At 41.7% G+C, this 23,981-nt stretch overlaps 1 protein-coding gene and 1 long non-coding RNA gene across 20 annotated transcripts in view; one reads left to right on the top strand and one right to left on the bottom strand.

Annotated features, from left to right (window-relative positions):
- Positions 1–1,176: 1,176 nt before the first annotated feature.
- The window catches only part of MECOM (MDS1 and EVI1 complex locus), a 322,351-nt gene continuing 299,546 nt past the window's right edge, over positions 1,177–23,981 (bottom strand). For 10 of the 19 annotated variants that reach the window (XM_040706082.2, XM_025153590.3, XM_040706083.2 and 7 more), the window contains 9 exons: positions 22,365–22,452; positions 19,867–19,893; positions 12,329–12,495; positions 11,004–11,081; positions 8,557–8,726; positions 7,362–7,506; positions 4,755–4,991; positions 3,759–3,945; positions 1,177–2,835 (listed from right to left, as the gene is read on the bottom strand). In XM_040706082.2, the coding sequence (XP_040562016.1) occupies positions 2,701–2,835; positions 3,759–3,945; positions 4,755–4,991; positions 7,362–7,506; positions 8,557–8,726; positions 11,004–11,081; positions 12,329–12,495; positions 19,867–19,893; positions 22,365–22,452 (1,234 nt within the window). In that variant the 3' untranslated portion in view covers positions 1,177–2,700. The remainder of the gene's footprint in view (positions 2,836–3,758; positions 3,946–4,754; positions 4,992–7,361; positions 7,507–8,556; positions 8,727–11,003; positions 11,082–12,328; positions 12,496–19,866; positions 19,894–22,364; positions 22,453–23,981) is intronic. The other 9 variants (XM_040706084.2, XM_025153588.3, XM_046898798.1 and 6 more) reach the window with 3 other exon arrangements.
- On the top strand, positions 11,141–23,083 carry LOC121111524. The gene is made up of 2 exons (XR_005862468.2): positions 11,141–14,721; positions 16,704–23,083. It is a non-coding gene; the product is annotated as an uncharacterized LOC121111524 (long non-coding RNA).

Raw genomic sequence — 23,981 nt, 5'->3', positions numbered from 1 at the left:
CAGGTGTGGTTTAGATGAAAATCACAGGCCTGTAGGTCCCAGCTTGCCACTGACATGTGCTCGATGCTTGGGAGCTGGCAAGGCCACCAAAGGCAGTCTGTGCCTGTCCTTGCTGTGTTCAGCCATGACAATGCCCATGTTGCTGCCTGGTGATAATCAAGTAAGTGAGACCAGAAGGGAAGAACGACATGTTGGTGTCTCAAAATGCAACTTAGTGCCTGCAAATGCAGTTGTGCTGCTCGGGGGGGTCTCTGGCCAGCAGGACCTTCCCATGCCTTCGCGCTGGACTAAAGGTCTCTGCTTTTGGAAGTACTTTTCGCTTCACTGGTGCCAAATTTAACCAAACTTCCCACAAATCATAGCCCCTCAGTGTTCCTTTCCCACTGAACGGTGCTGGTTTTTTGCATGCGGTTACTACTACACTGGGACAACGTGAACAGGCTTATGCCAGCTTCCTTCCATCTGGTGACAGCAACCCTTGGTTCTATTGCAAAAAAAATGACACGAGACATTTAAACATGAAGGACAGCCACGTGCTGCAGCTGCAAAGGGCAAGTCTGGGGGGTGGTGGGGAGGGACATCCTCACTATCCCCTTTGAGCCCTCCAGAAGTGTACTGAGATTTGGGGTTGAGACTGAAATGTCCAGACCAAGACCAAGCTAAGATGATCAGAGATCAGAGATCATCTTACCACTAAGATGATCAGAGGGCTGGAGCACCTCCCTTATGAAGGAAAGTTGAGGGAACTGGGCTTGTTTAGCTTGAAGAAGGGGGAATGGTCTTAAACTGAGGCAGGGGAGGTTTAAGTTGGATATTAGGAGGAAGTTTTTCACCCAGAGGGTGGTGACGCACTGAACAGGTTGCCCAAGGAGGCTATGGATGCCCCATCCCTGGAGGCATTCAAGGCCAGGCTGGATGTGGCTCTGGGCAGCCTGGTGTGCTGGTTGGCGACCCTGCACATGGCAGGGGGTTGAAACGAGATGAGCATTGTGGTCCTCTTCAACCCAGGCCATTCTATGATTCTGTGATTCAAGCTGCTGTACCCCCTGCCATGGTTACTCAGCGCTGTGGACACACAGGCATGGCTCTTCGCTCCCCAAACTGCAGATGAAAAATGAGATGTTTGACCTGACCCAGATAAAAAAAAAAAAAAACAAGCAAAAAGAAAAAGATTCCTTCAGTTTTGTAGTCCTTTATTTTTTTTTTTTAAGTTGATCCTCCCATAGTAATGTACTGAAATGCGTAACAGTTACATTGTACAAAGCATTTAAAGAAAGTACCTCAACTTGCCGATTATTTCAAAATGAGATTATAAACAAAAGGAAAAAGAAATCTGGTCCCTCACTAAAGGCCAAAAAAACCCCAAAAATAACCGAATGCCTTCCGTTCTTTATTTATTTTCTTTTTAAACATAAATTTGGAACACTTCATCTTACAAATAGGATAAACATGAACATAACATCACACAAGCTCGCAGACAACCAGCATAAAATATTGGGTACAGTTTTTAATCAGAAGAATCATGCTTTCATGAAGAAATTATAACTGTTTATACAATTGAATCAATTTACTGTATTACAAAACAAAAAACTAAGTCGCATCTATTAGTTATTTAGTTCATTAAAAGGAAAAAAATAAAATAAAAGAGGAATGTAAGAAAATTTCAAACACTGTTTTGCACTCCCATATACACAGATCAGTTCACCTCACTTCTTTTTAAGTACATGGGTGCCTACATCATAGCGCAGTGGGGGACTGGAGCAGTGCTGTTTGTTACAGGAACAGTGCTATTTTAATCAACAAACATTTGTTTGCCAACAAATAAATACATGGTACACACAACACAAAGAAGAAATGAGAGGGAAGGGGGAAAGGAAGCAACACAACAGAAGAGCGACATGATTGTCTAAAATTAGAACCTCATTACAATGATTGGAACTAGTGGTGCTGTCAATGGATGCGGTGCTCTCACGGAATTATCTGGATGATTTAGCCTCTTGGAGTAGTGAACACTCATAGTTTACAATATACACAAGCCTCGTATGTATTGTTTCTCATAGTTCCTTTTTTTTTTTTCTTTTTTTTTTCTCATTTTTCCTTTTTTTTTTTAACAATGCAGTTGAGAAGGCAAAAGAATTACGGAGAGAACAAAATATTCCCTGTTACTTCTTTCTACATTTATGATGGATAGTGTGCATTTCATATAACTATTTTCTTTCTTTCTTTGAAGGGCTAAAATGCATAAAGCTTTAATGAAAAGATTTGTACATAAAAGCAACTGTTCCCAATCCTGTGTCAAACTATTTTATACAAAAAGAAAATCAATTCAGTTACTACTTTAAAGGAGTGCCCATGTGTGTATCAATGCAGTCTTAACCCTTTTGCCCCTGCCTCTCAAAGCCGGGTGAACTGGAAGACACTTTTTCCCGGCCCTGGTTTACATAATCCACTGAAACTCTTTATTTTAAGTCGCATTGATCCTCCAGAAGTCAGCAGCTGCCTTTGCTGTGCAAAACAAAATATTGAGAATAAATAGTTTCTTTCTTTTTAAAATTATTCAGTTTAAGGTCACCAGACTTTAAATGAGTGACCCTGCAGATTTATAAGGCATTCTGCTCAGCAGTCTTTTAAATAGTCAAATATGAAAGAGCCATGCTACTGGTTTGGACTTGGTCCCATTCTTGGTAAGACTTCACAATGTCATACGTGACTGATGGATTGGATGGCGCTGGATTCTGCAGCAGCTCTCGCCATGCTGTGCCACATATTGGGAGAATTATGGGATGCAGAATGAAGGGAGTCCTTGTCAGAGAGAGAGAGCATCATGGCGTATGCCTGCGTGGGGAAAGAAGGAAAAAGAGGAGGTCATGCTGCAGGTTCTCTAAGCTTAAAACCTTCAACTTCCATCTGCTTAAGGAGTGTTTTAGACCTCAACTGGTCTTCTAAGTTCCATGACAAAAGAATCACAGCGCATTAGGTAAAACCACTGTCAACATCTCCACTGACATTTTTGACTCTCTGATACTATTCATTATCTGAGCTTTCCTCTGGCTTCATGAAGCTCTGAAAAAAAAAAGTTGATAAAAGGCAAAGTCCCAGGGATTCTCATTTGCCTTCATGTTCTTGGTAAATAGGCTTCTTTCAAGAGCCTGAAGAATCACATTATCTTTTGGCTGCTACGGTATCTCACCAAATACCACAGTCTCCTTTCCTGTGACCTTCTCCATAGGTATATTCTGCAGTTTTTGAAACACGAATCTTTTACAGGGGCTAAAAAGATCCCTTTTTAATTAATGTTTAAAAATATTCAAGAAATGCCACTTGAATGTTAGCTCAATTATCACTGTTTCTAAATCACGCTGTTGACCTAGATGAGGTAACATTAATGGACTATAAAAAACCACCACAAAGGCAAGCCAGCCAGAGAAGCAAGTAGCATCCCTGTAGTTAAACTGCATGGTATCCACATTAACACATGGGATGTCTGAAAGCAGGGAGAAGATTTCTTATCATGGCAGGTGGCAGACATGAAGAAAAGCAACACAGAAGTAAGAAAATCCCCTGGTACTAAGGCCAGAGCACCTTGTGCTGTCTCACTGTAGTGGGAGTGTAGTGGGAAGTTGAGGAACACTCAGATTAATGGAGGTGAAGCCCAGCCCTGCCTGACCAATCTGAAAAGACTTTGCCTGCCACAGACTAACAGCTTAATCCTTTAGGTATTGGGTGACAATAACATTTTAACTGAGTTAAGCTTTTACCTGGGATTTGGATTTCCTGTACAATGGTTGTTTTAGGTCCTCTGGCAGCTGGGAAGTATTGAAAGCTGCCAATTCAGCTTCACTATATTGATTTTCTTCCATTTTCCTCATTTTGAGGCTATCTGTGAAGTGCCTTATGTGGTCCAAAGCTGAAAGTCCAGTCTTATTATATTCCTCCTCTTTATACCTACAAAAACACCACAGAGGTTACAGGGACTTTTAACATCAGTTAACTGGAGGCTGCCAGTAAACTGCTGCTGCTCAACGCTTCTCAGGCATTCAAGTTTACTCCCAGGTTTTTAACCAACTGCACCAAAAACCACATGTGCTGCAGAGCAGCCTAGTAAGCAGGAGGTTTGAAGGAGCCCCAAGGGCCCCTTGATGTCCTGCTGGTGACCTGCAGTGCATGGTCACGTTGGCCAAACCACCCTTGGTAACATTTAGTGCTGCCCACCACCACCAACTTGGCATTTAAGGCTGATCCTCACTGCAATCCCTCTTCCTCTCAGATTTACACCTCTGATTTTTCTCCTTTTATAGGCTCATAAACCACCTCGCAGTGTGGAACCATAGTCCTGAAACAAAAGGAACCGCATTTTCTATTCTAAAGAGGAGCGAGTAGGCAGCAGGAGCAGAAGTGGGAGAGGCTGTCTCTCTTCTGTGGTGTCTCCACAGCCTTTCTTGAGACCATTATGGAATATTAGGGTATGTTTAAGGAGCAGATAACATATCTCCCATGAACATTTCCTGTCTCACCCAGAACATGACAATAGTTCCCTAGGCAAACTTATTTTTCCCCTTAGAGGCCACAGTTTGCATGAAGAGACTGAAAACAGGGCTGGTATTGACCAAAACACGGATGCACGTTGCTATCGTAACGGGAAAGTTGGCTACCTCGGACAGGTTCCCACGGCACACAGTTTGGTGCTGGCACTCTTGTATGGTTTATTGTTTTTATTTGTGTATTGAGCAAACCAATACTAGGAAGGAACCAACCTGCCAGGGGAAGCTTTGCAGTTCATGTCCAAAGTACTCGTTTCCTCGTAATCCTCCTCAGGAGTCCCCTCATGTATGTCACTTGTAACAGGCTCTTTGACTGTTTTCCCTGCGATTTCACTCTCTTCGTCTTCTTCGTCCATCATTACTTCATCTTCTGCCTCTTCGTCATCCAACAAATCTGAGTTCTGGCTGGTTACCATGGCTTTTTCATCCTTAAAGTGGCTGCCATTCATTCTGAAAGTACCAAGAGAAACAAATGCGATAATCAAAAATCACTCATGAAAGCTCCATACCAGTGGGCTGTCAGAGACAGATCTAAAAAGGATGTACCAGTACAATAACATAATTTCATTTAGGCATTATTGTAGAAAATTCCACTAGAAATCAGCGGGGCATTACAGTGCAATCAGCACGAGATTTTCCTGTCATCCTGAGAGCCCAAACTACCGTTCAAGAGGAGGGATGTTCAGATATCCATTCCAAATTTTCTCACGCATTATTTCATCTCATATTTCCAATCATGTATGTAGTCTAGGCAAAACAACTCACTGACTTTTGGAAGAAGCCATAGGGGTCGAGAAACTCGGAAAATCAGATCTCGCATTTTCAACACTGACATCCAATACCGTGTTCAGCGTTTTAAAGTCAAAATTACATGCATAATTAATTTTGCACACCACCATCCATTTGGAAGCCATATTACTTAACTGAACGTATGGATTACATACATGGGAACCTTAGCAATTCAGCTGAAGACCCAAAGAGTCGTCTGTAATATTGCCTCCACACTGAACTGCATTACTGACTGATTTGAAGAATTAAAAGAAGATCATAAAACGTTTGAAATGAGAAGTCTTTAGTCTTATGAAATGAGCATGTGGAGAACCCCTGGCTCCATACACTGCTACTGCATTGTCTGTTGCATTCAAACTTTCCTTAACTACTTCCTATGGGATCTTTTCAAGGACATAACATCCACGTTGGAGTAGGAGCTTACTTGCTAATGGCTTCAAACAACAGGATTGGGTCTATCTGCAGCTGCATCACGTCCACTGCATTAATCGAGTGCCAGCAGTATTCAGCACAACTACGGCATCAGCAAATGCAAGGCCAAAAGCACCGAGGATATGACAGGGCTGAACTGATGGGGCCACATGAATGCAGCCACCAGCCTACCTGCTCTGCTGCTTTACGTAGCATGGAGGCCTTGATTCAGCTATTGTTTTAATTGTGTGAAAGGTCCCTACTCTTCCAGGAATACAGTAACAAAAATGGAAACGTTATTGTCTGCCCACAGTTTGTGTTAGACTGCATGTGCTTCAAACTGTGTGGGACAATATGGGATATACCAGAAGTTTTAGCTAGATAAGGATGAGACCTACAGACATATTTGATATCTAATGTAAGACTCACTGTCGTAACAGATGTACTTTCCTTTCCTATGGAGGACATAAAAGTGAAAGATAGCTTATTACACAATAGCATAATTTTCCTAAACACAATGGTTTCATCTATTTTCTGAGCAAATTCCAGCTGATTGTCACAAGCATTAAAAAAACCTAGGGAATGGTCTGTTTATATCACAGTATTGAAAAATCTGAGGCAAACCAGAGTCGGGGGAGATGGAGCAACCACCCCCCTCTCTAAGTTAATCAGAGCACTATCTCTTTATCATCTTTTATTTAAATAGGCAGATATAAGAAATTGCTGAGCATAGCTTGGGCTGCCAACTTGCTTGTTATGCTCAATTGAGGCTGCAAGGAATGAAAGGGAGATGGACTACAACCAAAGTAACAAAAGCCATGTGATTAAGAAAACAGATTCTCTAATTATGCTTTCAAATGCAGCAATTTGCCAGGGATAAAATATCCATCAAAAGCAGCCTGAAATGCCAAATTTAGAAAGGAAACACTGCATAACCCAGCAACCTTTTCACTTTGCTGACTTCCTGTGGGAGGACATGTTGAGACCAGATGTGCAAAGAAAAAATCCCAAGCCCTCATTGCCAATCAAGAAGGAATGAAATTTGAATATGCATGTAATCACTTAATCCAATACTTGCAGGGAAATTTTGTTATGTCCACCATTTTTATTCCCTCACAAAGACATCTGGAAATTGAGAAGACAGTGGAGTTTGTCACCAACAGTTTTGATGTCGATAATGTAATGCCAACTCAAAAGCATAAATAATTCATAACGCAAAACCAGTCTCACAGAAATATGTATAGTTGATATGTGTATCCCTGTTACAGCCTTTTTGCTTAGCTGTAATTTTTATTAGCTGAAAATACTTAGAAATGGCCTCTCTTCTTCTAGCTTATAAGAACTGAAACATGTATACTTAATAAATCTTACCAGGTGTTCTCATCTACCCACAGCCTTACTGACTGCTAGCAAGCATTTTCCTAGGCACTGAGTTAGTTGCAAAACAGGACTTCTTAGATATAATGTTTCATTTCATTTAAGAATTTAGCTTATTCTACTTCATTAACTACGCATTTAAATTACACGTAAGTAATCCTTCCAGATTTAGCTATTGGATGTAGAGTTCACCTGTTCTGCTGTGAACGTAAAACAAAGGAAATTCCAACAGCCCCAACTTACCTCTCCTCTGAGTTTCGGGGGGATTGATTGTTGTGGTTGCTGTTTCCAATAAAATTCCTAATTTCTGTGAAGTAAGAATCTTCCTTGTCATCTAGGATGGCCCCTGTGCTTTCCAGTTCTGAGTGAGGTGAAGATGTTGCAGTACCTTAATAGGAAAAATAAAGGACTTTTGTTGTTGCTTGTTTTCTACATTTAATCTTCTAAATCAAACTGAAACAAAAATGAAATGATAGTTTAACTGGGTGAGACCCAGTGAGAGCTGTTCATGGTGCTCTGCCAGCTTTCAGCTGTAAAACTGGCACTTAGAAGGGAAGAGTTATTATCCGCAGGCTAAGGTGGTTTCCAATCAAAATGACTATTTCCACTTATCTTTCTTGTTACCCTGCAGCTTCAGTACCATCAGTCAATAACTGTGCTGAACCAATGGCTGAACTGAGCAAATGGGACTGAATTTCAGTTATGAATTCTGTAGGTTTCCATACAGTACGAAGCAGGCATTGACATAATCATCCAGGTTTGTTAGCACCAAGAGGGAGACCAGTTGCAGAGCTCTTTGTGAACCAGGGAACAGACAGCTCTGCCTTCAGTACACGCACAGTTACTGGTTATTTTCACTGGAGCAAAAAGTAGACTGAAAAGACTGCAGAGGTTTCATGAAACCCTGAAGATACCTAAACCAGACTAATGATACTCAGCACAGACTACTGCCTTTGCTGCTGCTGTGAGGTGACAAACTTGCTCTGGGGCATTTACCTCCATCACGGGGATTTTCAGCTCCTGACAGTGGGAATATTTTACAGTGTGCCAAGAAAATCTCATAGGGTACTCCCTGAGACTCTAAAGCTGGGATGTCTATCGACAGCCAAATCACTGGGATTCAACCAATTTTCCCAGTCTGTTCTCACAGTGTCCTGGTTGGCTTAATTAAAGCCAAGAGAAAAGACATCATCCAGTGGTATTAAGTTATACAAGGGTAGAGTTAATGCTGGGATTTTCAAAGCACTTTAAATGTCTGCAGAGCTTAGGCACTTACATATTTTCCAAAAATCCCCTCACCAGAGCAGACAGTGCAGAATAACTTGTGCCTATTGACACTCTCACAGCACAAAGTCAACACTGAATGGGAATGTGAAGTCCTTGTATGCATACGCGAGCTGCACACAGAGGGCAATGGAACGGGAAAAGGCATACATACCAGACATGTTGCCATTCTCATGCTTTTTTAGATGTCTGTCAAGATTGGTTTGTTGACCAAAACACCTGTCACACAAGTGACACTTGAATGGCTTCTCTTTATTGTGGATATTACGGACATGTCTCTGCAGGTTGGAAGATATGCTAAAGGACCTGTCACAGTATTTGCATCTAAAAAAAGCAGAACAGGTGGGGAGAAAAGCATTTGTTAGTTGCTTAAAATGTCAGATTTACTCTAAGAGACATGAAGCACCTTCCAAGATTTGCCTAACTACTCAAACTCTTGGTCCCTCTTGTGCCAAAGCCCTCCCTCCAAAGTGTTCTGGCTGAATAACCGGAGAGCCGTGCTCTTGGAAAGAAGACATCACTTTAACAACTGGTTTTAATCTTTAATTCACATTAGTCTTTATCTCTTCAATACTGCTCTTAGGAATGAGCATAATATTTCAGAGTTAATGGCATCGAATTAGCCTGGGTAATTGATTCCCATGTTTTTAAACTGTTGCACGCAAAGTTGGGAAGTTTGAAAACAGTAGAGCAATAACTCTATTGTTTCATGTGCTGCCAATACAATACAATTAAACACTTTTGGAAAAAACATGAAACAGATCTCTTCTAATGCTCAAATAAGGTAAAAAGGGCTATTTCTTTTCCTACTCTAAATTATACTGTGTGATTAAATCTTTTCTTGAGGAATTAGCTTGCTTGATTGCTAATCCCAGAGGAAATTTGGTTATCTTGCAAAAACCAGCAATAAACAATCCCAACCTTTAATACTGTGCCAATGTGAGTAGTTTAGTCTATCACTCTGGTACCAGAGGCATCAATTTTCATACTCGGCAGTGATTTGGAGTCCCCAAAGCCTTTACTGTATTGCTCTTTAAGCCATTACTAAGTCATACTATAACTATTCCAAATTCTCTTGCTGGCAACCAGCCAGCAGTCTTCACCACTTTAGTTTCTCAGTCTTTCATTTCTCCTGTACTTCTCTACGTGTCTCTTAGGCTTGTCAATGATGTCAATTTTTTTAGAGCTGAAATCACCCATTATGCTACTAATTGTTCCTGGCTTTTATGTCATGGACAAGCATTACATGCACCAAGACCTTTCTTCAATAAAATTAGATGTGAATCTCATTTCCCAAAGAGACTGGAGGCAAAAAAAAAAACCCACAACCCCACCATATTGTTTCCTCCCAAACAATGAGCTTAGTCTGCTCTTTACAGGTCATAAAACGCAGAAATTTGTGCATTTGTTTTACTGGAACATGAGCTGGCTTCTTTCCAGCTCATTTAAATTAATCTTTCATTTTCAATAAGGCAAAGCTTCCATACACATTTCTGTGTGTAACTGTCCTGGATAAAATATCACATACATATCCTTATCAACAAGAGAGTACACCCACATGGGTTTTGGTTACTCTGACCTCAGAAAGCATCCAGATTAGGCAGGAAACATATAAATACAGTCATGTTTTTGCAACTGGGACCTTTCAGAAATCAGATGATTGACAAAACACCCAACTTTAGGCTGAAAATAACACCACAGAGTTCTTACCAAAACAAACAAACAAACACAAACAACAATAAAAGCCCACTTGGTTTTTGGAAGGCAAAACATGGCTGTGAACCCTCTCGAAATCACTTCACCCTACTCACTCCAAAGTGCCATCCAATCCACATGGCAAAGACAGGACTGCAAATGGTGCTTGGGTGGCTGCTTATGCCTGAAAAATTCCAGGCTATGACCAAAACTTCTCCCCATCTCTGCAGCATAAATACAGAACAGCAACACTGCATGCAGCCACCCTTGCCCAGAGGAGTACAAAAAGCCCTGTTTTAAACAAAGGCAAATTTTCATGTTTGCCATCCTCACAGGATTCTGAGAAACAAATATACTTTCCCACAAAGGATAGAAATTTTATGGTGAGTTTAGTCAGGGAAAAATGTTCAGCTGGCACAGGGAAGCCCATTTCTAACACCAAGTCAAAAATCCACCCAAGCTCTCCTAACAGTGACCTGTGTGACCACAGGTAACCTTGCTTACCAGGGGCTTCCTATTTTAGGATACAAAATCAAAATGCAGTGGTGGGTAGCAATGAGATTTCCAAAGTTTGTGCAGAAAATGTGCCTGCTGGTATCAATGGGGATTATGTAGGTAACTTAAAGGGCTCGGGCTCAAGCACAAGGTGCCACGGCTGAGCAAATGGATGAGTGATGCTGGAGCATCCTTCCAGCATCATGCACACACCTTGACACAACAGCAACCATGTGGGAACAGTTCTGCTTAGCCATAAGGACATGCCTTTCCCAATGGCAACTGTGTCTCACCCCCGAATTCACTGAGGTCAGTGGCAAAGACACCATTAATATCCATTCTTGCACAAGTGTCCCCCTGCTTTGTTCACATAAAATGCACAACCCCAATATGTGTAACAGGCTGTGGTACCTGTAGGGCTGCTCTCCAGTGTGCGTCCTCAGGTGACGGGTTAGGTTTGCAGATCTGGGGAATATCTTGCCACAGTATCTGTGATGAGAAGAGGCTCCATAAGGCAATGCAACCTGTGCAGGCTTTGTTCCAGTCTGAGCTGCACTACAGGCACAGCCCAAATGGAATCACTGCTATGTGGTACTACTGGCACTGCTTTGGTATAATGATACTTCAATAAAAGAATCAAATAAATATAAGTGATTGAGACATACACACATGTAAGAACGGAATTGGAATTGCTGGAACCAACCAGCTTTTTTTCTGCACAAGCAAATGGTTCATGAAAACATACTAGTTTCAGAGATTGCACAAAATCTCTAATCTCACTGAGTGCTTATCTGACACATTCAGACTGGGAATCATGAGGATCTGCTATTAAAGTCTTGGATTTCAACTTCAATGTAAGCAAATTTCAAACCTTTCAGCCAATTCTACGTGTCAGCAAATGTGACATCATTTTGCGCATTGAATAGGATCAGACCTGACAAGACTCAAAGATTTAATCCATCAAGGTATATTTCTATAACAACATGTCTTGAAAGAAGGTTGCATGTTTTCAGAAAGATCAGATAAACCAATATACCAGTGTCAAACACCTGCACATTCTGGAGATGATACAGAGACCTACATTTAAAAACCATTCTCCAAGCTCTATAATATGTCTCAGGAATAATAACAATCATATGTAAATATGATATATGAAATATATAGTATATAATTAATATAAAATATATAATGTAGACGTGTGATAGATACAGATATTATATATCTATATATAGATGTCATGAGCCCTTCCTGTTCATTTAAGAAGCATATTACTATTCAGTTTATAATTGTTCCAGTTCTATTAATCACATTCAGCCCATTTTTGTATGGGGACAGAGCACACACAGCTCTCAGGAGAATGAGGCTGGTGGTTGCTTCACGTGTTGGCTTTGAAGATTGCATCCCTTCGTTGTTAACACTGCATTTATTTTTTTTACAAGACATACAAGCCCTCAAAACAGCTAATTCTGCTCTCCTGGACAAAGCTCCCATTCGTGTTGGTTGTATGTACAATCATCTTCATTGTTTTTTGAAGTCTGTATGCTTATGGCCTAGTAAGTCATCTGTTTTACCACTGATTCCTTTGGATGTTGAAGAGAGGAAAACATGAGAAAAACAATTCTGTAGTTTATGATTAAAAAAATCAATCAATCAATAATGAAAGCACAGTCATGAATATGAAAGTGATGAGGAAATTTAGACAAGGAGTTGTTTATGTAATAGGTTCATGTTGTTACCTGCAGGTGTAGCGCTCCTTGCCCTTGCGCAGGAGGGTCTCAGGCAGAGCACTTGGTGGGGCTCGGAAGTTGAACATGGATGGCATTGACTGGATCATCTCATTGGCCTCTGGCTTCAAGGCACTGAAACTCTCCAGCTTTTCGGCCATGTTCTCTATAGCTGACATCTGCAATGGAAGATGGCACAACAGCCGGCATGGTGAGGACCGCCGTGGCTTTGTGTCTGTGGTGAAAATGCTAAGCATAAAGGGCACAGACTTCCAAGGAAACAGACTAAATAGCAAATGTAGAGCTGCAGTCACAAAAACTACTGGGCAGAGTAGGCAATGTGGTGGCTATGATGATGGCTCTCTCAGAGTAGTCCCCATAACTGCTTCAATGGGTTGTGTTCCTCTGCAAGACCAGCACACAGCAGAACTGCTCTAATGGCTACAGGTATAGCTGCTTCTATACAAAGTCTAAATTAGCCAGTGTTCATTTAATGTTATTTTTAAGCCTCGACATCTACAGAAATAGAGCTGTGCAGCCACACTCAGTGGGTGTGTATGAGTGTGCAGCCTATCTACTGACACCATTGGCCTCTTTAGACCAAATCAATAGAAGAAATAGAGAACTCAATAAGAGACGAATTTCTACTTTCTCTCTCTCTCTTTTTTTTTTAATTATGGACTTGCAGAGGATGAATATCTCAAAGGACATAAAGCACTCCAGCTTAACTAGTAGATGCAACAAGCAGAGAAGCTCCATCAGTGCCCCAGCCAAATCCAAGCATTCAGTCAAATCTTCTTGCAGATCAGAGTGAAATGCCATGACATAAATCCATCAGAAATGAAGCTCTGGTGGGTTTGGTGCTATTTATTCATTCACATTACCCACTAGATGCCTATCAGGTTTTCTTACAACCTCTTAATATTCCTATTCCGCTTTCTGTTGCTTGTAAACCCCACACACTCTGGGATACTGCCTTTTCCTGTAGCTGTATTAAGGGGCTTTAATTTTCAGGGAGGAGCTATTAAAAAATTTCTGGAGATTGTTTCCCTTCAAAGTGTCTGAAATTGACCAGAAGAAATGGCTCCAAAACTTCCAACATTGTCACGTGAAGGGCTGAAGACTGCTGCTGAGCCTCCTGACAGGTAAAATAGCAGCCTGCCTCCTACTGTCACCATTAACAAATGGAAAAATAAATAAATAAACAATAGAAATGCAAGGCCTGCACTTAAAAGAGGTGTGCACAGTGGAGGTTCCATGCCATGAACATACAAACTGCTCCATCATAAACCACAGCATTAATCAAATGCTATCTATCAGAACACCTCTGCAGCCCATTCTTCAAGGACCACTCCAATTTTTTTGCTGTTATTTTAACAGGAAGAACTGCATGTTTGTCTCTGGACAGGGTCCTGCAGGTGCTGGCTAGCTCTGGCTTTGATCTTTCTTTTCCCTTTAGCCCACAGCCTGCCCTCTCATTTCATGCTCAGACTCCTAATGCTGAGTACAAATTGCAATGTACAGAGTACCACTGCCAATTTGCCAAATGTCTTTCATCAAACACACTGCAAAAAAAAAAAAATCTCAGAGGGAAGTCAAGATACATTTACTTGTCAGGCAACAAATGGGAAAGCATTGCGAGGCAGTAGGGGCTGTAAGCTCTGGGGTTTGATTCATAATCACTCAGCTGCTAAAACATTCTCCACAGATGCAAGTGGACAGCACATTTGTCAATATGAAGGATTTTGACATGTACTGATCACAGGCATGAGATATGTAATGATGATGCTGCTGGGAGAGGAGGTAATTCTATCTCGGCAGAGAGATGTCATTATCAACCCATATGACTCAACATTACCATATATTTATTTTTATAGGACTTCATATTTTTCTGCGGTAAGAATTGATTCTTAAACCTTTTCTAATAGTTTTTCCGCTGCCTGTAACTCCTTCTAATTGTTCCCTGCAAGAAATCATTTATCAGTTTTGCAATTGTGGGAAATTAATGGTTTGAATGAAAAATGACCTTTGGCCTTCAGGCTGATTAGCAATGACAAGACAGTGTATGGGTTATGATAGCACATATTTATAGTGAAGAATAAGGGCATCGAGAAGTATAGTAAATGTCTTATTTATGTATATTTAATATTCAAGTCAGTTTCATTATCTAGTGGTTTTAAATCATTTTTGGGTCATCATTTCTCACGTACGTGGTTCCCTTCCGTAATATATTAAAGCAACTATTTTCCCCTTTACATTTAAAATGGCTTAGTCATGCTTATTTCTTTTTATTATCTCCAGGATTTTGCAGAGCAGAAATGGAGAATGAATCTTCTCTCATGTACAGTGCTATAGGTCAGTACCAGCCCCTCTCTGCCACCAGGACTACATCAGTCCTGAAACAGGTATGAAATCAGGATCTAATCTTAAATCCCTTCAGAGGAAATACAAGCACTTCCAATTATTATAAAGCATTACAAGATTTCCAAAAATACATTTCTCACCACAGGAATGACTATTGTGTTTTTTAAAGACTGATCCCTGTAGTTACCTGGTATGATTTATATGTTTCAAGAAATACAACAAAGGGAAATGCTCAGCCCAAAGTCTTTCCTGATATGAATCACTGTCACTCCAGTGCTGTCTGCACAATTACAGCAGTGTCTATCTGATGGAGATGTAGCTCACAATACTGGAGCATTTTCTTAAGAATAACGGGGGCAGTAAATTCTTCCAAAAATGCACTTGCAGAGGTTGTAACATCACAAAAGCCAGCTCTGGTTAAAGCAGGGTGAAGATGAGAGATGAGTTTGCTCCCTGTTAGCCTTCCCGCCCAGCCTGCGCACCACCGTGAAGGTCATCAGCTCCATGCAGGAGCTGACGCTCCTCTGCAGAAAACTTGGCTAAAAAACCCAAGGCTAAAAGCTGACATCAGCAGTAGGAAAAGGAAATCCTGCACAGAAGTTTGGAAGGCATCAACGATGCAGATATAAGGAAGAGATCTGCGAAGCACTGAAGGGATGGCTTCAGGGTGCTCTTATCCATCACATCCCAGCTGCTTCTCAGCTCTTGCCCTCTGCTCCTCTCTCCCTAGCATATTTGGGATGCCCCCAGTGCTGCACAGCACCTGGCATAGGATTTACCACACGGATGACATGCACATGTGCAGCACAGGCTTGTTACAGCCCACAGAAAACCTGTCATCCCTGCCCCACAACTGGGTCTCACCTACTTTAAATTTCAGTCAACATCCACCACTCATCAGTCCGCTTGCAAAACCTGAACAGAGTGATATGAAATCCAGCATCTGTGGTGCTTAGGACACAGGCAGTAAGACCAAGCAGGAATTATGAACACTGTGACATACACTTCTGGGGGACCGGTGCCCTGGATTTAAGCAGTGGCCCCAGGGACACACAGATGGTCCTCCAAGGACCAGACCTTCTGCCCAGTGTCTGTCATGTGCCAGAAATGAGAGGTGTAAGAGCTTTAATTAGTGGTTGCATCTCGATTACTGCACTGAACAGCGATGGCTTTAGCTCCCATTCATCTCTCTAAACCCCCTTCAAACCCATTTGTATTTTTGTCAAGGAGTCCACCAGTTCAATTAGGTGCATATGAAAAGATGCTGGCTTTTGTTCCTTTGAAGCCTTTTGCCTGATAATTCAACTGGCTGTCCCTCATTTTTTCTGTATTGTAAAAACTAATGAATAACCATTCCTCACTCAGGTCCTGCTCACCATTCACCATTTTATAGAGCTGTGGCACAGCTCCCTCAGGCGTTTCTTTTCCAAGCTCAAAAATCAGAATCTACTTTAGGCTCTCTTTCTGTGGGGAAGCTGTTCCCTACCTCTGATCATCATTGTTGCACTTTTCTGTGTCTTTTCTAATTCTACTCTGCCTTTTTTGAGAGGGGTTTCAGCTGTATTCAAGACCTGAAAGCAATATAACATAATGACATTTTCAGTTCCTTTCTTCTAAGCACTCAGATAATATTTTCATAAAACTATTGACTTCAAGATGCTTTTCCTGAATGACCCGAGTTAAGAGTTATACCTTCCCCTCTGTAGAACTTGGTACTTACTAACATTGAGTTTCATTGCTATTTTAATCCCTGGTGACTCAGCTTTCAGTGGAACTCCTGCAGTTAGCTTTGCATTTAGCTGTTCTCAATAAACTGCTGGCTCTCTGCTCTTCGCCTGCTTACCCTCTTTCCTGCACTGTTTACAAACAGATTTAATCCTTCAGATCCCACTGACACCCCTGGGTGAAGCTGGTGATATGATCCAACTACAGCAAAAATTGCTGATGTATTCTTACCCTTCTTTTCCTGTTGTTGGTTTGGTTATTTGGGTTTTTTTTTTTTTTTTTTTTTTTTTTTTTTCAGATAATTATTAATCCAGAAAGCTTTCCCCGTTCTGCAGAGCTTCTTTAGGAGCAATCAGTGAGAACCCCTCCTTCAGCTGAAACACAACCCAAGCAGCGTTTACTCCTCCAAAACCCCAAGCTTCCAGAGCAAGCTGCTACAGCATCAGTCTCAGTAGGGTGCTTTGCTCCAGGGACGGTCCTTGCACACCACCAGGGATGGAAGCTTTGGGGGATCTGAGCCCCAGCAGGCACCCAGGGCTGCAGCCATCCCGCAGTGGGCACAGGGAGGAAGGCATGACCCCAAGGAGGGGATTAGCGTAATTGCCGCGTCCATGGAGAAAGCCCTCAGAGGAGGCAGGAGAGCAAGGAGGTCCCATTACATATTTTACACTGCAGTTATGGCCTTACAGACAAGTCATGTCTGCTCCTAATCTGAGATCAGTGAGTGACAGCGTTTTATAGGGAGCAGTAACTTTTGATTTACATATAGGAGTTGTTGATTCAATCTACGTCCAGATGTCTGGAAAAGGAAGCAGCTTCCCCCCACCTCCCTCCTGCTCCCTGAGAGCCCATTAACCTCCTACTGACGCAAACTAATATGTAGTCACAATTCCCCAGCTCGGACTCAGAAATGCAGACATTACCATAATCGGCTAAAACAAGTATTTATAAACATTTCAATGGGCAAGATACCATCAGCAGGGGTCCTGAATATTTGTCTTAAAATTTATTAACCAACCACAGAGAAAGTGTCATAAATAAAGCAAGGTTTGTTGTTGCTGCTTTTTAAGAATAACCTGATGATATGAAATAATCTAGCAGACAATGTCATCAATTACATGACCTAATGTTTTACTAACTAGACTCCTTCGACGCTACTATCATAAAAACAACTGACTTTATGGTCACAACTCATGGGAAAATAATTGTTCAAATGTTTGCTTTCTATTTTTACTACTGTTATTTAGGGAAATCTTGAAAACCCAACTACTGAAGTTCAGAATTTCTTCCTCCCCGGTTCAAGTCATGCTGCTCTCTCTAAAAATTACAACTTGTGAATTGGTTGTAATGTATCTGGCCATCCAGCCACTTGGCTGAGCTGTGCCGTGCCCAAAGACCTTGCACACGTGGCTGAACTCTATGGAGGAGCTGTGAGAAACTCCAGCTGATCTCCAGCTCAGACCCACAAAAACTCTACTTGGGTTAATGTTGTTGGTGAGCACTTGGCTAATCTAACAGAATGGATCATGCCTTAAAATACACCCTGTAAAATAAAAGCTTTGTTAATGTACTCATTAAATTTCTTATCATTTATTTTTAAATTACTTTAATTACTTAACAATTATTCTCCACACAAGTATTGCAAATAAGATTTGAATCTCATTAGAGAGTTTCTTTATAGCAACCTTCTCTTGATGGGACCAGCGGGGAATGAAAAAGTTCACAGACTAAATAAATTGTGGTCCCACTCAAGAGAGGATGCTCCCCATTGAGTCAGACTACAGCATTCCTGCCAAACAATGAGAAACTATGTGAAATAATCTTGAAATATGTGGCACAGGCAACTGTGAGTTGAGACAGAAAGGCATATGTGACGTTCACATTTCTCAAGATGAAGATTCACTCATGAATCAGCATCCTTGCAAGGCACTTTATGCCTTACATACTTACTGCTGCTGCAGTTGCTCAAGCACTAGCATGGCCTGGAGATGCACACTCACACAACAAAAAAAGGACGAAGGAAATCCAAAGACCAAGCCAAAGCCAAAGAAGGTAGACAGAAGAAACAGGCTGCACTGGGGTTTTCAGCTTCCCAAATTTCCCCAAACAGAGCATCTCTGAGATGCAGGGTGTACAGGCCAAATCACATCTCAGCACGGGCTCTGGATATGGCTGCACTGAACTGCTGCAAAGAGGATGCTTAGGAACTCCTCTTGTGCGCTCCAAGCCTGGCACCTGACCCGAAGTCCTAGGGGCTTGTCATCTGCTTGTGTAGGACTAGTGATGGAAAATCCCTGCCAGCTTTCCCTTTGGTTGTTTTACTGGTTTTCACTAAGGCCAGCATCGCTGCAACGGGGTTTTGGGTACAGACATTCCCACAGCTCCAGTTACCTCTCTGTGACTGAGCTCAGTTGGGATCTGTGCTCAGGATCTTAGACTCAGGATTATAAAAACTAACATTTTGAAAAGACAAAATGGGCATCTCAAGCCACATGTGCACAAAGCAAAGCTCCATCGCTGCCGTGGAGGAGAGCAGGGTGCAGACATCCCTGGGACCCATGCATGCAGGCTGGAGCACATTGCCATCTCTGTTTGGGAAATCCTGCCTTCACCTTGTGCAATCAGCCCACGTCCCAGCGTGAGCCATAAGCAAGCATGAGTCAGTCCCAGCTCTTCCCTTCGAGACCCACAGCCATGAGGTTGGGAAAAATCTGGGACAAGTATTTATGGGTTCAGCGATAGAGGAGCAAAACTCAGTGCTATTTCACTTGCATCTGCAAAAGCAGTTGCTGTGGCTCTTTTTTTTTTTTTCTTTTTCAAGAGCAATTTAGATGTATTAAAAATAAGTTTTATAAAAATAGAAGAGTCTGCTTGAATGTATCCCAGTTACTAAGAGCAGAAGTTCTGTTCACATGAGGGGGACTCTGTGTAACTACCCGCACAGGACAAGTTCGATCTCAGCACTGCAAATAAATGGGTGTTTTATTTGGGCTTGTAGAATAGCAATTAAACTCCAAACTTCAAAGCTATTGAAGTGACTGACTCCCACTGAAGTCAATACGAGATACAAAGTGAAGTCCTCCAAGGCTCTGTGTTTTAATATCTAGTACATACATTAAATATTTCTAACTCTTGCAAGCTAACAAGATTTCAGCCTGAAAATTGTCATTATAATCTCTAAAGGAAACAGCTTGGAACATTTTCAGTTCAATATAAACAAAGAGCGCATTCTGAAACTCTCACTTAGGTAAAGCTCCCATTGCCATCACCAAATAAAAGCTGCAGGATTAGATCAGTGAAAGTAAAGCCAATTGGACATCACACGGCACTTACCCGCTACAGCGCTCTGTGGGAAAGTGTGGTGTGCTCTGTAATTGTGTGGTAAGTTATCCTTCATATTATATTTTTCTTATGCAATTTATTTCACAGTGATTAAATCAAAAATATAAGCATGAACTTACCCAAATTCTTTGATCAGGCAATTGGAACTGGGAGCAAAATTGAAACAAAAACAACACATTATTCCTGCGCTGGAATCCTCATTGCAATCAAACCACTAATTAAGATCTTATTTAAAGATACTAATTAAGACATTATCCTGAACGATTTGTTACACTGGGGCATTCTCTCTCTAAAAAGGCAATCCTTGTTACAGCAAATTATTGTGAACACACAGTTATCTGCCCCAGTCTCTCCCAGCTTTGGGGTCACCGGCACTGGGAGGGTTCTGCCCAGGCAGGGACAGGATAAGGACAGCAGGGTTTAAAACTTCCATCTCTACTCCAAAGCCTATTTTAATGATTATTAAATAATCATCCTATTATTATCATCCTGCTCCTATTATCCAGTTTAAAGAATGAAGTTAAACTTCTGGTTAAACTCAGTTCAATCAAACTATGTAAGAAACAAATTCACCTCCAGAAATACACATTTGTAGGACACGAATGATGAAAAATATTTTGTTTCTATCTTACAGAGACAGAACCTGCCAGCAGAAAATGAAAAGTTACCAGGCAGTCCACACCTGTACTTTACAGGGGTGAATGGAGCTGTAAAACAAAAGCAGCTTTTCTGCAAGGCATTCCCCAGCCCACTATAAACACCGAGCCGAGCTCTGCTTTTGCAAACAGGAGGCTCCCTTTTATTAAAGTCAGCCAGAAAGCAGATCTGGACATTTGCTTTTTTGACATGACATGATGGTGATTTAGTTTTCTTTTACAGTGTATTAAGAGTGCACATAACGCTCAGGGCTTTTGCATCCACCAATCTCCCAAGAGGTTACCCTAGCAGACAGGTAACTGGTAACACGAAAGCCACTCTTTAACACGGAATTATTTTCTATTGCAAATGAGAAATGAGGAGGAATGGGCCAAGAGGTGCAACGCAGCCATCTGTGCACACAACGGGAGAACCCTGCAGTGGCACTCAGCAGTGGAAGCCCATCCCTGCTGGCCCCATGGCACAGAGATGGCCCCCTGACACGGTGACAACACTGGCACTGTCCTCATGCACCAACACAGTGGGGCAGGTCCTGCCCACTGACAGCAGAGCACCCACTGCTGTTGCCATTTCACCACGTTAACTTCTCCCAGCACCCTACTGACCCTCCTCCAGGTCCCCTTGGCTACATAAAGCAGCACCCAACTCCTTCCCACCCCAAACAGCCTCCTAGCAGGGCAGTTTGGCACAAGCAGCCTCCTTCCATGCCACCAACCACTGGCATCATCACACCACCATGTGCTGAAATTCACAGAGTCCCTCAAACCCAGTTTAACTGAACAACACAGGTGCACACCTGAAGATCCATCAAGGACTCAGCAAAATTCTATCATTTCTTCCACCTTATATATCTTCATTTAAATAATTTGCCATTCATTACAACCATTTATCTGCTCTAACAGGATCACTCATTTGATGGAGAGGAATCAGCTCAGTCTTACACCAGGGAACACAAGGAGGATTCAGGCCCCATTTGGGCACTGGCGCATTAGTCCTGTCTGCTACAAAATGGGAATTTTCACTTGTCGCTTTGCAACTCTGGCAAAAAACATAACTCAGCACGAGGTGCTGAGCTGCTATTAAATCTTGTACATAAATTCTCCACAATTTTAATACTTAATAGACCCTTCACTTCCTACAGGCACTGGAACTGAAAAGGGCTGTTTTGCTGCACTCTCCTCTCATGGAAGAGCATTACGACTGCATACCTGTGACTATATATGCCATCATCTGTCCTTCCCAGCTCTCCAGAAGTCCCATATTTCAGAACATGTTCCATACAACTTAAGACATTATAACTATTGTTCTCATTGAAGGAAAAAAAAAAAGACTCATAAATTGTTGTTATTCAGCAAATAAAAAGCATGATTAAGGCCTATTAATGAGGCAGCAGCTCTAGTATAGCATGGCTTCGGGCATGAAGGCAAAGGGATCCTACAAGATCACTGCAAGTGACTACTGCCTAAAAGAGATGGTGTGTTTGCATTAGGAGGCCTGAATGCACTGGGTAGAAGGTGTTATCTCCTTTCTTGGATTCCTTCAATACTGACAAAAACAACAGATCTTACAAGAGCAGGCAAATAGCTGGAAGCCCTCCGCTTTCTTGCCCAGCCTTGAATCTACATCAACTCCCTGGAGGTAATATGGACTCCACCACAACGGCCCTGAAGAAGACAGGGCAGCTGCAAGTCCTGGTGGTTATGTTCTGGTTTTGGAAGAACACAGTTCTCAAACATGCATGTAGTTTGAATCTGGCTTCCTCTCTAATCAAAACATGTTGTTTCATCTGCAAAACATCAAGAAGCTCAGAACAATGCTTACGCTTTTCCACCACAATGGCGAAGCAAAAACTTTGTGCTTTAGGAAATCCAAAAATGACTAAGGCTGCATTCATTTATCTGCACCTGCTTTGAAGCATCAACAGGCTTGTTTACAACACTGAAATTCCCAAAATACTTACTTGTGGATGAAACAAGAATCCCGGGGAAGGTCTCAAGTATTTCTCTTTTAAAGCTTCAAGTGGGTCAGTTAACTTTCTTTTCTCTACTCTGCAAATGTTAAAATTAGATTTGCTTATGATGAATCAGTCTCAGACATTAATAATTATACAGCTACTCATGTTTAAAATGTTCAGTTACATAGCAGGCAATTTGTTTCTCGGAGGTAATGGCCAAAGAGAAGAGTACGTCAGCTCCCAGTTCCTGCACACGGCCCATTGCTATGGTGGGGGCTGTGAATTGCCATTAAAGGCAATGGTGCTATTTACAGAGGAAGTAATTCCGCTTCAAAATACCAGTAATTATGACAGTAAGAACCAGTGACTAAGTACTGTGGACTTTCATGAAGAAATAAGGCAACCAAGCGTGTTCTTCAGTTGGGAGAGTAGAACTGAAGGCAACAGGAGCTCTGAGCTGACGTGCTGCCCATGCAAGACCTTGCTGCGACCAGTGATCCTGCTGTCCTAATGCAGGTGTAACTCATAGCAAAGGAAGGCCCGGTAACAACCTCATGCTATGGTGCCACAGTTTCTATGGATCATGTTAGTTTGTAGCACAGGACCATGAAACACTTCGGGCATTTAAAGACACAAAGAGAAACTATGGTCCAATACAGATGTCAAACTGGCATAAGTAGAATCATCTCAATAAACAACATCTAATTACATTTCTTCAAAATCAATATCTGTTGTCTTCCATAAGAGCATTCTGCAAAAACTCTGCCCATAGCATTTCTTTTTTAGATAAAGTAATAATAAATTAAAATCATTTTCACGACCACAACTTTTTTTTTTAACAACAGGCTGTAAAATCAGTCATTTAGGTAATAAACAAACTTCTTTTTGGCTAATATTTCCATGGACTAATTTAAATGCATGACTTCAGCTGATTGCAGATATGCAAGCAGAAAGGCAAAGGGCAACCAGGGGCTGACGCACACGGGATGTAGCTGAAATCCAGCTCCCAGTGGCTTCGGTGTCAGCACTACTGGAAGACACTGAGGGGCCAGGATTTTACAACTTGGTTTTAAACCCTCACTTGACAAACAGCGTCTGCTTCTGTGCCTGTCAAAGCCAACACAAAGGCTCCCATTGATTTAATGAGGTAGATCAGATTAACCAACCCACTGGTTAGGCTTTGTGCACACAAGGCTGCTGTGCCTCCAATTATACTAATGCAATGCCTAGATAAATCCACCCGTTACTCAAATCAGTGTTAAAAAGGGCAGAAATCACTCTCAATTTCCACAGTTTTATACATTCTGGGACAAATCTGCTTATTTGAGATACTGCTATTTAATTCAGGAAGAACAAAGAGGTGGTGAGCAACTGGTGACTTTTGAGGTGCCCACTAATCCCCAGAGAAAGGAGATGCAGAGAGCAGTAAAGCCATTCGGCAAAAAGTAACTTGTGGCCAACTGGTATTGTCAAATAAACAGTGAATATAACATATACACTACTAATGCCAATGCATTTATGGCTAAGAGGCTACATTCCTGCACGCCGTGCTGCACAGGTTTAACTGGTAACTCACTGAAAGCAAGGCAGTAATGAAGACTTGCTAATTATGGCATTACCAGA

Source organism: Gallus gallus, chromosome 9 (genome assembly GCF_016699485.2).
Source record: "Gallus gallus isolate bGalGal1 chromosome 9, bGalGal1.mat.broiler.GRCg7b, whole genome shotgun sequence".
NCBI classification, from domain to species: Eukaryota; Metazoa; Chordata; class Aves; order Galliformes; family Phasianidae; genus Gallus; species Gallus gallus.
Note: the sequence above shows the minus strand (reverse complement) of the source record. Positions and strands in the feature narration are given on the sequence as shown.